The sequence below is a fragment of the Gambusia affinis genome, linkage group LG09, assembly GCF_019740435.1.
Source record: "Gambusia affinis linkage group LG09, SWU_Gaff_1.0, whole genome shotgun sequence".
Taxonomy (NCBI): domain Eukaryota; kingdom Metazoa; phylum Chordata; class Actinopteri; order Cyprinodontiformes; family Poeciliidae; genus Gambusia; species Gambusia affinis.
The window spans coordinates 25,267,916-25,283,403 of NC_057876.1; the positions used below are offsets into that span (position 1 = coordinate 25,267,916).

General features: G+C 36.5%; 1 protein-coding gene across 1 annotated transcript; it reads left to right on the plus strand.

Annotated features, from left to right (window-relative positions):
* Positions 1 to 216: 216 nt before the first annotated feature.
* elp1 (elongator acetyltransferase complex subunit 1) lies at positions 217 to 15,443 on the plus strand. Its single transcript, XM_044127112.1, has 36 exons — positions 217 to 321; positions 1,180 to 1,345; positions 1,442 to 1,594; positions 1,696 to 1,777; positions 2,689 to 2,769; positions 2,982 to 3,067; positions 3,163 to 3,353; positions 3,470 to 3,593; positions 3,677 to 3,770; positions 4,026 to 4,256; positions 4,335 to 4,505; positions 4,971 to 5,049; positions 5,147 to 5,302; positions 5,406 to 5,512; positions 5,731 to 5,834; positions 6,417 to 6,470; positions 6,559 to 6,664; positions 6,779 to 6,894; positions 7,013 to 7,086; positions 7,370 to 7,448; positions 7,776 to 7,855; positions 7,944 to 8,081; positions 8,360 to 8,445; positions 8,552 to 8,700; positions 9,388 to 9,511; positions 9,609 to 9,706; positions 9,814 to 10,015; positions 11,491 to 11,552; positions 12,348 to 12,410; positions 12,503 to 12,563; positions 12,667 to 12,780; positions 12,876 to 12,975; positions 13,057 to 13,184; positions 13,866 to 14,017; positions 14,472 to 14,556; positions 15,288 to 15,443. The coding sequence occupies exons 2-36, from the start codon at positions 1,196 to 1,198 to the stop codon at positions 15,353 to 15,355; spliced, it is 3,948 nt and encodes a 1,315-aa protein (XP_043983047.1). The 5' UTR covers positions 217 to 321; positions 1,180 to 1,195; the 3' UTR covers positions 15,356 to 15,443.
* Positions 15,444 to 15,488: the final 45 nt, after the last annotated feature.

Below are 15,488 nucleotides of genomic sequence, written 5' to 3' on the forward strand. Positions count from 1 at the left end.
TATTTGAATCTGTTAAAACAGAGATTTACTTATTTTCCTCTTATTTTCTCAGCTAAGGGGTATCTTGAGTGATTATAATATCAAATCTTGTGTTTTAGTAAAAAGATTAAATTGCTATTCGAAACAATATTACAGAATATGATTTGTCCTGCACCTCTCAATAATGTAGTTTTATTCCAAGTCATTAGAGGGCGACATCACCGTAGCGTCATCAGAATGAGCCAGGGGTGAAAGGGGAAGAGTTGGACTGAACCACATGTATGTTGTTGTGGTGTTGGCTGGATACATCGGAACTTGGTTTCCTCAAGTTACATCATTTCGGTGAGATGCACATTTGTATTTCCATTTATTAAAATGCTAAAGATGTTAGTTTTTATTCGGCGAGGTTACATTATGTATCCAATCCTCAAGCTAACACATCAAGTTCCATTTTCGGACACAAAGTATTTTGCTTGTAAACTCAGTCGTTTCTGGACCCTAATAAATCTTTGACATATTCTTTAGCTTGTTATTAATGAATTGTATTTATTTTATTATCAGTGACTTATGAAAAGAGAGCTTTGTCAACCGGTTTGAAACTGCTGAGCGCTAAGCTGCTATAGGATCACTTTGAGACAAAAATAAACTTACCCCCAATCTTTTTGATTGCAGCAAATGTTTTTGTGGCGTCATTTTATGAGGTTTCAGAGGCTTTCATTGAAAAAAGATTCAACATTTTCTGTGTTGTTAATGTACTGAGCTGTACTATGTAACTTATATACTAGAAATCAACTTCTAGTCTTTAATCTGACTCTGTAACATTTTTTATACAGTTGATAAAATCTGACTTAATACGTTTAAACAGATTGTTAGATCAGTAATTTTTTTTTAGCTAACTAATTAACTGGTTCTCATCATTTCAAACACATTACTTACGGTAAACAGATTGATGGAGAGATTTCAGAGCTCTTATGATGTTTCCCAGGTAGTTTTCTTCCTATCTAGTGGTTCTTGTAGGAAGGAGATGAAGAACTTCATTATCATAACTTTTGTTCATTTTTGTCACGTGTAACATATGAAATTATAAACTAATGGAACAAAATAAATTCACCAAATTTTTTTTGATTGATGGTGTGATCAGATAAAAATAAGTTTCTCATGTCAAATGTTTCAGTTTTTAACGTTTCACTGACATTTCAGGTTGTCTTGAGGTAAAATGAGGAATCTGAAGCTGCTGAAGAGCCTTCATAGCTCAGAGCTGCAGGGTCCTGGTTCTCCTCAGTGTTTCTCTGTGAGGTCAGACACCGGCTCTCTCCTCATCGCCTCTCAGTTCTCAGTCACAGAGTACGACCCACACACAGGCGAGGTGCAGTACTCCTAATTTCTGTATATTTTATTTATAAGACAGCAGAATTTCTTTGATCAGATTGATTATTTTCCTCCCTTTTTTCTTTTCCTATAGGTTGTCAGAGAAACTTCGTTAACAGCTGATGGTTATCTGCCAGAGGATGGCAGTGGAGTGGTGGTGGGACTGCAGGACCTCGCTGAGCTTCAGTCCGCATGTTTGGCCACAGCAGGCGGAGACGTCGTTCTCTTTAACCTCAACACAAGCCAGGTGTGTTTTGTTTTTACACCCATCTTTTTCAGACCACTACTTGATGTGTTTTAGGATTATGGTTAAAGGGAAAGGCGGTTAAACTTCAGAATGTTCCACAGTTGGAGTGTGTTGGCAGTGTGGACAGCGGTCTTACGTCTATGAGCTGGAGTCCTGATGAAGAACTCGTCATTCTTACAACTGGTCAGTATGTTACAGATATGTCACATATGAATAACACAGTTTAAAAGGAAATTAATGCGTAGAATGATTAAAATCTATAAAGGGACTTCAATATTTGAAATATGATGGCAATTTACTTCCTTTTTAATCTTTCTGTTTTTGGTTTCTTTTTTTTTTCTTGTCTGGATTTGATTGTTTATTTTGTGTGTTCTGTTAATTTTCCTTATACTAAAGCTATGAAGAGTGGAAATGGTTTATTTGCAACACATATAAGAGTAGGCACGTAAACTGATTCAGTCTAGAGCTTTTCTATTTATACAACACATATAAATTATTTCTATCTGACTTTTTTTAATGTCTGTAATGTGTGTCTGACTGTTTTAGATTAAATAAGCTAAAACTAAATCTTTGAAAAAAATCAGTTTATGCACTGATTGTCTGGAAAACGCTGCAATTCAGGTTGTCCACACATCCTTAAAAAATTCTTAAATTAATGTATCTAAAATTAAGACCTTAAAATATATTAAATTCATTTTAAAACATTTAAGTTGGACCTAAATATGCTAATCACAGGTCTTACATTTTGTCCTGGCAAAACAAGTCTTATATGTACATTTTCTTATTTTCTGTCACGTAAAAGTTTGAGCTGCACACAGGAATCTTCATTGGTTGTATGACTCCTCTATGTTTACAGTTTTTCAGTCTTAAATTTCAGCCAAGCTGGCATTTAAAGGTCTTAAAAAATCTTACATTTTACTGCTGAGACCTGCAGATATCTTGCAAGGGACTGGAAAACTTGAATGTTTAGATAAATTGGAAAAAAAAAAATTATGTTCCATTGCTTATATCTAAAAGTTTCATACTCACACAGAAATTCTTATCAGTGCTTTGAATAAATAAAAACAATAACAAACAACTGTCTTTGTCCACAGGACAGGAAACAATCATCATGATGACCAAAGATTTTGAGCCGGTTACTGAGGTTGGAATCCACCAAGATGATTTTGGTGAAGGTATCCTAGCTTCAGATTATCTGCCCTCAGAGTGTTCAGAGATTAACTGTACTAAATAAAATCTGCCTGGATTTAAGTTAGTTTCATTAATCATTTGTGTGTATGACTTTTTTTGTTGTTTGTTTTTTTTTAGTGATGACTTGTTTTGTGTATTATGTTTTATTTGAATATTTCTGATTGAAAACTGTATATCTACTTGGTTTGTTTTACAGGGAAGTTTATCACAGTGGGTTGGGGGAAGAAGGAGACTCAGTTTCATGGCTCAGAGGGAAAACAGGCAGCACAGAAGAAGATTCAGGTTGTTGATGATTCACTCAAACTTCAGACCTGCTTTAAAGATGAGATTTGATTGAACAAATGCTAAGTCTGTCCCGTTTACATGTTTTATCGCAGGATGTGCAGCCAGCCGTGGCCTGGGACGACCGCAGACCCAGAGTCACGTGGCGGGGAGATGGTCAGCTGTTTGCCGTTAGCGCCATCTGTCCCCAGACTGGAGCAAGGAAGGTCCGAGTCTGGAACAGAGAGGGCGTTCTGCAGGCCACCAGCGAGACCATCAATGGCCTGGAGCAGGCACTGTGCTGGAAGTGAGAACTCCTTAAAATTCACAATCTAAAGTTGTGTAAAAATTAAAAAAAATGTATTTCTTCTCCATGAATATCAAAGCTGTACGTCGTTTTTACAGCTTCATGTGTCGTTTCAGACCTTCAGGTAGCCTGATTGCCAGCTCTCAGAGACATCCCAACAAACACAGTGTTGTGTTCATGGAGAAGAACGGACTGCTTCACGGAGACTTCACACTACCATTCAGCAAAGACCAAGCCAAGGCATGGTTTTATTAAGTAAATTAATAACTTTTGATTAATGAATATTTGAGCTGACAACATTATTCTAATGCATGTGTCTTTAGGTGAAGGAGCTGGTGTGGAACAGCGACTCCACTGTTTTGGCTGTTTGGTTGGAAGATTTGACTGCTGGAGAGGATGGAAAAGTCAAGAGTTACAGTAAGCACAACACAGACATAAAAAAATTAAAATTTTCAAATAATAACATATATCTCTACATTTAGTATTGAGAGAGATGGAATTAACAAATTGAGTTTGATTGACTTCAGCCAGGCTGAGAAAAGGCTTTCAGATTGAAATCTTTCTATTGAACAGAAAAACAGGACACTTTTGTCACATTCGAATGCAGCTACTACTCTGCATTTCTGTGTACTTAACATCTCTTATATTCCTCTCTGTTTCTTCTTTCTGCAGTCCAGCTGTGGACGGTGGGAAACTACCACTGGTACCTGAAGCAGAGCCTGGACTTCGATGGAGACCCTCAGAAAGCTCCTGTCTGCTTCTGCTGGGACCCAGAACGCCCCCTACGCCTCCATATTGTGACCCACAGCTGGACGAGCGTCGCCTACGACTGGGGCTGGACAACAGAGCGAAGCCCTGGACTCGACGTGACTGATGACGCCAGCGTGGCTGTGATCGATGGAGGTGAATACGAAGAAAAGATTTTATTCCTAACCTTGTAGTTTCTATAACATGAGTTTAATGTTCTGTTCATTCTTTCAGAAAAAGTTCTGGTGACAACCTTCAGGCAGAGTGTGGTTCCCCCTCCCATGTGTTCATTCGAGCTCCAGCTGAAGTCACCAGTCAACCAGGTGACTTTCCTCTGTCAGACTGAACGGACCAATCAGATTGCTGTTTTCACCTCCAATGGACAGATCTCAGTGTTTGGAAAAGGTAAGTTGCAAAACTCTGGACTATTTTACAGTTTTTATATCATATTCAGTGTTTCATAGTGGCTCTCTAGTGAATTATGCCGTTTATTAAAGTGCTCCAGCAATGTCTATCTGCAGCAACAGACATTTCTGTAGAACTGCCAGCCTGAAGCATGGAAAATTAAACAGAATTAAGAAAATAAAAGCAAATTTTAAATCCTAATCAACCTGTGAGCTCAAATAACTGATTATTAGAAAACAATTTTGTATCTTCTGATAACGAGAAAATTAAGTTATGATGAGATGATGACCTTTTATTCCAAAACATGAGATGACATTCCCTTTTTCTTGAAAAACACTGAAAATATATTTATAGAATGACGTCTATACTTCTATATCAAAATACATTTTGTTTTAGGTTGGGTTTTTTAGATTTTTTTTTCTAGCTGATGTTTTATATGTACGTCATGTGTTTATGTAAATCCAGTTACAAAGGAAGATTTGGATAAAACTGCAGATGGGTTCAGCATTTTGTCCCGTCCTCTTGTCCTCCAGAAATCTTTCAGGTAATTTAAGAAACCCGGTTGTTCTGACACATTTCTGCTCCTCATTCTTTCTTGAAAAAAGAAGTCAACTCTTGTTTTGACATGACATGTCCTTCAGATTGACGGCTCCTCAGGACGATCCCCTTGGCCTGCGGCAGGTGCTGTGGATACAGGAGGAACTTTTTTTTGTCGTCACTTCTGGTGTTGTGCCCAACACCTCCACCCTGTTGATGCTTCATCCTGCGCAGGACGCCTTGGACACACTGGCTGTTCGGTCTGCAGACTTTGAATCCTCCTTCAACACTGTTAAAAAATATTCAGAATGAATTTTCAAATTACTTTTCGTTTTTACTTTTCATGCTGGTTTTCATCCTCAGGTCTCAGGTGGAGGTTGAAGGTGTTGTGATCAGTACGGTTCACTGCTCTCAGACTGGGACTGTGGCTCTGCAGCTGGAGGATGGACAAATAAGGAAACTCCTCTGGGGTGAGAAAACAAAATATTATCTGCTTCTTTTGATTTTTATGCTTCTATTCCACTGATAATTACAGCCTATGGAGAAACTGCATCTGTAACTTGTATTTTCTTATTTAATCATTACTGTCGATTTTTATGAGACGCACTGAAACTTGTATGGAAACATATATTAGAGGTGCTTAAAATGTATTTTCTGTAAAATATTTTCTTTTTTTTTTTGTTTGCAGATTGTCCTGAGGTGTCAGTGGAAGACTGGTGTGACTCCAGCGGCTGCAGCATCAACTTTCCTGTTTCCTGCATCCAAACGGCTCTCTGCTGCATAAGTGGAACGGTACAAACACAACACAGGCTGCTTTACTTGTTTTATATTCATTTAGCATTTATTAATATTTATTGATGATTGCATCCTTTGCAATAATAAGTTAGAGTATTTCTAATAAAACCTGGAAAATTCTTCAGGTTTTTGATATGTATGGAAAAATAAAAGGGAAAATATTTAAAGACTTTGTTTTGTTTGTTTTTTCCCATCCTATTTTACAAGTTACATTCAAAACGTACAAATACTAATTACTGTTACTAATGAATACTTACTTATGAAAAACCTAAATATTATTGTTATTATATTTATATTTAAAAGCAGTTGGGTATTTATGGCCTTAACCAAAGTTATAAAGACCCATTGTGGAGGATTCAGAGAGCTGCAGGTTGCAGACCCCTGATATATTCTCTTCCTTGTCTGTAATCACAATCTGAATAGTTTAGAAACATAAACACCATAAATTCACTGTAATGTGAATTTTTATTTCTCTTTGAAAACCTGGGTAGAACTGTGAGAAATTTGAAAAGTTTCGAACTTTGGTTTGAAAACTGTGCTGGTCTTAATGATACTGTTTTCTTTGCTTTGTGTTTGCAGGAATACCTGCTTGGCCTCACAGACAGATCCCACCTGTACGCTGGAGACACAGAGGTGCAAAGTCAACGTGGTTTATTTCTGTTCAGTTGCCGTTTTTTCTTTTTTAGCATTAAAATTTTTATAAAATCTTCTTTGTCCTCAGCTTGCGTCCAACGTTAGCTCCTTTGCCGTTTGTGACGACTTCCTCCTCATCACCACTCACTCTCACACCTGCCGCTGCCTCCAGCTGAGCACACTCACCCTCAAAGGTGCAAAAAAACCAAACAGACAAAATGCTATGAGACACCAGAAGTGATCGTCATCCACTAAATGGTGATTTCTTTTCCCTCATGAAATGAAAAGTAAAAATCGTCTTCCTGCAGGTCTGCAGGTGGCTTTGTCCTCTGATGGAGGTCAGAACGATGAGACGCTTCGGCGAGTGGAGCGAGGCTCCAGGATCGTGACTGTGGTCCCTCAGGACACCAGAGTGATTCTACAGGTCAGCTCAGTTTATATTGACAGAAAACTCAGAATTTCCTACAAATGTGCCTTTCTGGGAGGTTTTTCCAAAATCTCTAATTAAAAAACTTTTAAAAATGTGATTATTGTGTTTTCAGATGCCTCGGGGAAATCTGGAGACCATTCATCACAGAGCGCTGGTTCTGGCTCAGTTAAGGAAGTGGTTAGATGGGTGAGTTTAATATCCTTCTAGTTCCATTTAGATTTGTTGCATATTGCTTAATTGAATCATTTTGTAGACCAAAAGATTTCCACTCAAGGAACATTTTCCAGGATCAAGGATAGTTTTCTGCACCATTCTTTTCATCCCTGGTCTAGCTTTCACTGCATGTTTAAAAACTAATAACATTGTTAAAATGTTGATTTTAACAGCGGCCACTCCCGTCCATCATCATTTTAGCATTTAATTTTCAAGAGTGATTTTTTTATTAATCTAGCTGTTGTTTTATTCACAGCTTCAGATTCAGAGAGGCATTTGAGTGTATGAGGAAGTTAAGGATCAACCTAAACCTCATTTACGACCACAATCCAAAGGTATGTATGGATGTTATAGAGAAGTGTCTCTAAAAATACTAGGGAAACAAAAGTTATGTATATTTTGTGGAACATCATGAATTACATGAAAAATTAAAAGTTTTTTTTAGGTGATTTTAATGGGATTTTCCAGCTTCAGGACAAAGATCTTTCAGTGGTTTCTTGTTTATAACAGTTTTACCCTTAACATCAATATATAGAGACAAAAATGAAATAGTTTAATGTTGCTGGTAGCTTTTTGTCATAATAGGTATAGTCTAAGAAGAAAATGTAAATTTTTAAAACCGTTAATAACATGTCCTACTTTTCTGATTGTTTCTTCTCCAGGTTTTTTTGGAAAATGTTGAAACCTTCATTACACAACTCAACTCCATTAACCACATTAACCTCTTCCTCACTGAGCTCAAGTAAGGTGTTTATAAAGAGAAGCTCGTCACTTTGAGGGAAAATCTTCTCTTTTATGACGTAGATATTATTCTTTCCTGTTGTGCATAGAGAAGAAGATACGACCTGCACCATGTACCCCCGCCCAGAGAGCAGCCCACTGCAGAGCCAGGTTGTGTCAGGCCAGAAAAAGGTTGACATTGTTTGTGATGCTTTACGGAAAGCCATGGAGGCAATGGATGCAAACAAGTCAGTGATGTTTCAGTTTTCTGGCAATTTGTTGATTGTTACTGTTAGGAGAGCTAACAGTAGGAGGGCAATTGAGCAAATCAATATGGAAAGTAAAAAATATTAATTTATTATTAGTTGCTTTACAACAAGTATGTTTTTAAAATGTGTCAGTGTTGTAAAAATATTTCAGATTTTCATGGTTAAAAAAGCAAATATTACATTAAAGTAATTAGCATGTGTAAAGAAACGCATAAAATATATTTTTTGCTTCATGTTCAAATATTTTCTCTTTAAAGGTTCTGTCTGTCCATACTGACTTCTCACGTGAAGAAGACCGTTCCTGAGCTCGAGATCGCTCTGCAGAAAGTGCATGAGCTGCGAGGTGAGCTGTACTTACTGATAATCTGCAGGATATAAGGTATATGTAGATTTTCATAAGTTGTTTTTCAATTATTTCACTATGAAAAGATGTGTTTGTGTACTTTTAGAAAAACCACCTGAAGCTCCAGGAGCTGTAAGCGCTGAAGAGGCCCTAAAGTACCTCCTCTTCCTCGTCAATGTCAACGATCTGTACGAACACTCACTCGGGACGTACGACTTTGACCTTGTTCTCATGGTGGCTGAAAAATCCCAGAAGGTACGAGACGTCACTGGAAATATTACTCTGAATACAAATGATAGATGATCCGTGTCCATATGAATCATAGTTGTTTTTCTAACATAGTTTACAATTAAGATAACTGATTTTTGTAGCTTTCAAATAGTTTCAAATAAACAACTTTGTTGTGAGAATTTATTTTAGATAATAAAGATGCAATAAGTTAATAATCTAATAAGTTCCCTTAAACAATTTAGGATAGGGCTATGGGCTGTACAAAACATGTTTGCTGCATTTATTTTTATATAAAATCATTCTTAAATAGTGAGATTTTAGCTGTTTGAAGGCCTCTTGTCACTTTAAATCCAAATAAGATGCTAGGTAACACCACAAATCAGTGCTTTCTGATTTGTGACATTACATTGCAAAAGTTTTTGAAACGGCTCGTTTTTCAGACGTCAAAATACAAAAACTTATTACCAAAATCTGCTCGGGTGTTTTTTTAAGCACTTGGTGTGTTTTTAGAGACACCAAATGAAGGTGTAAAAATACTCATAATGTGAATTTTGCATAATAGATCTCCTTTAATCTACTTCACCCAGCTAAGCAAAAACAAACATAGTAATTAACCCAGAAAGTTTTTGTTTTTCTTTATCAAAAAAATAATGTGAAGAAAAACATTTTAAGGTTCTTATATGTTAAAGTTTTTCTTCTCAATCTTTTCAGGATCCAAAAGAGTATCTTCCTTTCCTCAACATGCTGAAGAGCCTGGAGCCAAACTACCAACGCTACACCATCGACAAACACCTAAAACGCTACAGGAAGGCTTTGGTGCATCTCAGCAAGTCTGGTCAGTGAGCTTCTACTGGACAGTCTGATTTAATCTGGAAACATGCTTGGAGGTTATGATGGTTATTTCTGGCCTGGATATTGTTTCTTTTGCTCAGGAGAGGAACATTTCAGTGAAGTTCTGCAGCTGGTGAAGGAGCAGAAACTCTTCAGTGAAGCTCTGCGGTTGTACACAGCAGATAGTCCTCAGTACAAGGTGAGCTGTTGTGAATTAAATCCCTTCACTAATTCACATTTCTCAGCAGTTTTGACATCTAACTAGAGCAAGTCAGTACTGAGTGATTTGAGTCTTTTTGCCTTCAGCTTGTGAGCTCGGCATATGCTGAGCACCTGGTGGAGCAGCAACAGGCCGAGCAGGCCGGCTTGTTGCTGTGGCGATGCGGCGAGCCAGCCAGAGCGCTGCAGGCTTTCACCAGCTGCTCCAGTTGGAGAAACGCCATCTGTGTGGCACAGCAGATACCGCTACCGCCGGATCAGTTAGCTCTGCTGGCCAGAGACTTGGCAGGTAACCATGACAACGTGTAGTCTGACTGACGCAGTGCCACTCAGACGTTGGTACACAAATAGAAGAAAAAGGAATTTCATGTGACTTACACTTTTAATGGTTAGTTTGAAGTGTTCTTTTTTTCTGAACAGAATAATTATACAGCTTTGAAAAGGAGAACTAGATGCATATTAGAATATTTTAGTTTTCTTTTAATCCAAACAAGATCAAAATTATACATTCAGACCAAAATATGCTTTTATTTAGTTGCAGAGAAAACATACAATTGTTAATGACATCAACAAGCTTTTGTAATAATTCTGGCTGGATTTTTTTGATTGCAGAATTATTCTTGAGAATTAGGGATATTGTGTTATATTTTTGTAACTTTTATTCAAATTTTTTATCAGCACAGCATCTGCAATGAGGATGAGATTAAGATTACAGTCACTAGAATTCATGTCAGATCAGAGAGAGAATCATGAAAGTTGTAAATCTATCAAATATGTTATTGACTATCAGAGTTTTCATTCATGGTACCTGAAACATTCTTAATAATGCATCCATGCAATTGTTTGATATTGTGTTCAGTTCTAGTTCCTTGGCACAAAATGATTCAAGTGAAGGATTTGTTGTTAGTCTGTGTTATCCATTACAAAACCAGTTCTAATGTGTATGTTGTCATTTTTCTTCTGCTGGGACAACTGGTTCTGTCCAAGTTTCAACCATCTGACCCAAACTCTGACTTTAACAGGAAAAAAATTGTTAGAGTGACCAGAAACATGGGGAAATGTCAGTATCACTTAGGGCTGTTGTAAACTAATATTTTATTAATCGAGTAATCTATTGATTATTCTTACAATTAATCGAGTAATCGGAAAAAAAATAAAATAAAATAAAATATTGGTAAATCTGGCATAACAGTGGTGTTACTATCGGATATCAGTATCAGTCCAATTTTTCATTTTTGAGCATCCCTAACAGTTACTTTTTGGTAGTTTAGAAAACTAACCTGTAACAATAATATCTCACTTTCTAAGTTAACCTGAAGAAAAGTTATACAAAGACCTGAAATTATATTCAATTTAATAATAAAGAGGCAGGCTCACAAATATGCTTATAAAAAATGTCTATGATCCAGCTTTTAGTTTATGTATTCATCTTCAGTCAGTTTAATAGATGAACTCTCAACTTGCCCCATACTTGTCAAGCTTTGGGTTTGAGAATACGGGACATGTCGCCTGGAGTTGGGGGGCTTTGGGTGGTGAGGGTTGGGGCAGGCGAGTGAACGAACGTAAGTCCAGGGACCGGTAGACCAGGGCAGGACCGTAAGAACGGGGGGAGGAATTACAAATTTCTCTGTAAGCTAAAAACTAGATGGTTGAAACTTGGACAATAATCCCAAACTTACATTTGGACTAGTTTTGGTCATCTTTGAACCACAGAAATTTGGCTTCATGAAATTCTGATGAAGATTTTTCTTCCTTCTGTCACAGAGAAGCTGACCGAGCAGAGGCGGTGCTCAGAAGCTGCTCTGCTTTTGGACCAGTACGCCAAAGTAAGATTTCACTTAGAAAAATTTGCATTTCCTGTGAAGATGCAGTGTGAATGCATCTTCACTAAAATATTTTTAGTGAAAATTACAGAAGCATTTGAGGTCCACTGTAGAAGACTTGCAGACATTTAAGAAATAGACAGAAGCAGCCAAATAAAGCATAATCTAAACTGAGCTAAAAGGCTATACTTCTAATGACAGCCTATAGGTTAGGATTAACATTTTGACCTACAGTATTATACTAAGGGTGGATTAGGGTTAGATTGGGAACCTTCAGAGTTAGTTTTTTTGTTTGTTTTGCTTTTATTTTTTTTGTGAAGACTGAGGATAATGCGAGCAAAATCTTGAAGAAGGATTTCATGAAATATGTAAAAGACACGAAAAGCTCAAGTAAACAAAAGTAGTTGACCGATTTGACTACATTCTAAACTTTGAAATTTGTTTCTTGCTGAAAATACGTGGAAGTAGTTAGTTGTGAAAGAGCACAAAGTTTTTAGCAGAATTTTTCAGAAATTATGGGATGTTGTATTCATTTCAATGGGGCCAAAAACAGTCACAAAAAGCTGAATATTTCCTAAACCGTATTAATACTAAAAGACATAACCGTAATGTCCTGAATGATCAAAATATGGTATAAGTTGAATGGTTGAAATAGCAGCACAATGCAAGCCAAAGTAGTTAAGTGGTGAAAAGTGAAAGGGAAACAGTGGAGTACTCTTCTAACAAAGTAAAATGACTTCTCAACTGAGGCTGCTTTATGGACTCATTATAAACATTTTTATTTTTTGTTTCAAACAGGATTGTGAAGAAGCCATCTTGGCTCTAATCACTGGTGCAGTCTGGGAGGAGGCGCTCAGACTGGTCTGTAAACAAACTCATCTCTTTGTCAAAGTGAATATTTTTTTTCTTTTTGAGTTGTGTGGCATTAAAATCTATATTTTTTCTTACTGAAGATTTATGTGCACAACAGACAGGATATCACTGAAACCAACCTGAAACCTGCTCTGTTAGAAGGTAAGATGAAAGGCAGAACAGTGATTGTCTCGTGTTGTATAAAAAGGTTTATGAATCATGCTGAGGGTAGTTGGAGGAAATGTTTTGTTTTTGTTCTCCACAGCTGTGAACTCTCAAACAGGGTTCTTGGAGGCTCAGGTTGTAACATTTAATCGGCACCGGAGCCGTTTGGCTGTGGTTCGAGAGCAGAAAGAAAAGGCCAGACTGGATATGCTCGGTGAGAAAAACTGTGATAAATCCATTTCATTCCATCTAAATGTATTTAAACATTTGATTCTAGTTGTGTTTTAAACCATTTATGTTTCTTGTTAGATGAAGAAGGTCCAGACTGCCCTGATGCTGAGCTTTACTCTGAAGCTAGCAGTGTGTTGACCGCATCTAAATACTCCCAGAGTAACTCCCGGATCTCCTCGTAAGGGGCACACACATAAAGAAATACATTAAGTTAATATTTATATTGTTTTTGGTTTCAGTGTTTGGATTTCTCTTGCAGAAGGTCGTCAAAAAACCGCCGGAAAGCAGAGAGGAAGAAGCTGAGTCTGAAGGAAGGAAGCCCAATGGAGGACAGAGCACTAATGCACGCTCTGAGTGAAATCATCACCACTGTAGACAAGATGAGAGGTACAAACAAGTCTTTATTTTACATGTTGTCCTCCTTCAAATGCAGCCTGCTTAGGTGCAGATTTTTGTGTCTAATACAAAACCAGAATCATTTATGCTGTCTAAAAGCATTTGAACTGATCAGGCTTTTTACATCAGGATTAAACATGATTGTTTGTTTCAATGAAATGTCATACATATTTCTAATTAAAATAATTGTGCTGTAGGTTTCTCATAACAGGTTCAGAATCTAACAAAATATGTGGAGATTAAATGCATTAAAACAAGAATGCCAATTACAATGAAATTCATACTAAAATATATCAAACATATGCTGTTCTGTTTTCATTGTTTGATCCTTTTCCAGACCAAAACAAAAGTGTGAATCTTCCATTTTGATGCATTTTATAAATGAGGAAGAAAACAAATGTTTCATATTAGTGGCTTGGGGAAAAATTGGATGATTTTGGTCACAAACCAGAGCTGAAAAACAACATCTTAAGTTGACAAAGTTCAATTTAACTGGCTTGAGTTAATATTAAGTAAGGTAAAAAGGTAGGTAAGTTGATAATATCCCTAAATTATATTTTTAAAGGGTAAGTCTCAAATTTAACCTGCTGCAGTTTGCATTGGACATGCTGCAGTAAATAAAGCAGTAAGAAGTTCTGGTGAAAGATAAATCTGTCCCTCCATCCTCCACAGAGGAGATCCACAGCCTCCTTAAGGCCTTGGTGCTGTTCCAGTTTGATAAACAGGCCGGGAAGCTGCAGCTGGCCTATGAAGAAGCCCTGCAGACGATGGAGGGAGCGGTTCCTGAGGTGTGGCCTGAAGGCCTGCTGAGCAGCAACGCTCCGGTAAATATAACACCCTCTTCAAAATCCTTCACTCATAATATGGTCTTTTTATATTTCTGTTAGGCACCAACATTTTAAAGTTTATTAAAGGTTTTATCTAAATGATTGGATTCAAGATCCTAAATAAATAATTTGCCTACCAAAGCATCAAAAATGGTTGTATTAAATTCTTCAGTTAATCTGTTTTTTCAATTTTTTCCATTTGCATCCATGTCTACAAAATTTGTTAATCATGTATTAACTTGCTGCTGTGACGCCTGAATAAGGGATATTTCTATTCTATTTCTGTACTTTTTTTTTGATTAAAGGTAAAACATCAAACAGTTGATATGGCTAAAATGTGATGTTGATTGAGTGAACTATAATCAATATTAATAACTAATAAGAAGGCAGAACTGTTTGCACAAATTTTCTAAACATAAATTTTGCTTTTTGACATTTTTTAACTCTAAAGGTAACTGGTCCGAACTCCACAGCAAACAGCATCATGGCTTCTTTCCACCAGCAGCAGCAGCAGAAACCTGCAGCATCTCAACTAGGTCGGTACAGTTTGTGGTTTTAAAATTTGCGTTTTTTTTATTTTTTTTATCTCCACCTCTTAACTCCTGTTGCCTTCAAAGTAATGCTCAAACCCTATTTCATATTTTATTTTTTTGTTTAAGGTTAGCATAGTCTGGAATTTAATTTTTATTACATTTTATTGATGACCTTTAGTTTCTGATTTGTCACATCAGAACTTGATGTAAAAAACTTAAACTTTAAAAAAAGACCCAAAGTTCTTGGTTTGGTTTGGATGAGATGCCAAACAAAGTATTGAAATTCTTTCCTTTTGAATAATTAAAAATCATGCTATAACTGATCACAAACTGTGATTTGAAAGGTTTGTGTTTAATCCAGGTTAATCCTATACAGATTTATTTAAATATTTTTGATTTTAACTGATCTAAGTTTGTGCAAATTCTAAAAAAACAAAATGGCTTTTTATCTCTACTGAACTGGAAAAAAAACTCTAGCCCTGGATTGTTAAATAATCTGTGACATGAAAGCAAACCAGGTGAATATTTTTAACTCGAATGTCTTCAATCTTGTGAAAAATTGCCAGAATATTCTCTAAACCAAGTCTTGATATATCTAGATATTGTTGAAATATAAAGAGGAATTTGCTATGCTGTCTTTTTAGAGATGTGTGCCAGATCTGCAAATTGGAGAAGTGCTAATAAATGAATATATATATATAAATATATATATTTATTTATTTATTTTTTTTCAGATCCTGAGGTCCCAACAGCACCAAAGATGAGAAACGGTGTCAAGTGGAAACTCACTGTTCTTAAATAAACAAATAACGTGATATTGTTTGATTTTTTTTTTTTTAAACTGTAAAGTACGATTTCAGTTGTATGATAAAGATTCACTTAACATCTTCTGATACTGAATCGATTTCTTTTTTCATAGAAATAAAACCATTTAT

Coding starts and splice junctions, on each gene's coding strand:
- elp1 (XM_044127112.1), top strand. CDS start 1,196: ATGAGGAATCTGAAGCTGCTGAAGAGCCTTCATAGCTCAGAGCTGCAG. Junction 1,595..1,695: donor TTAACCTCAACACAAGCCAG/GTGTGTTTTGTT, acceptor AATGTTCCACAG/TTGGAGTGTGTTGGCAGTGT. Junction 7,449..7,775: donor TTTACGACCACAATCCAAAG/GTATGTATGGAT, acceptor TTTCTTCTCCAG/GTTTTTTTGGAAAATGTTGA.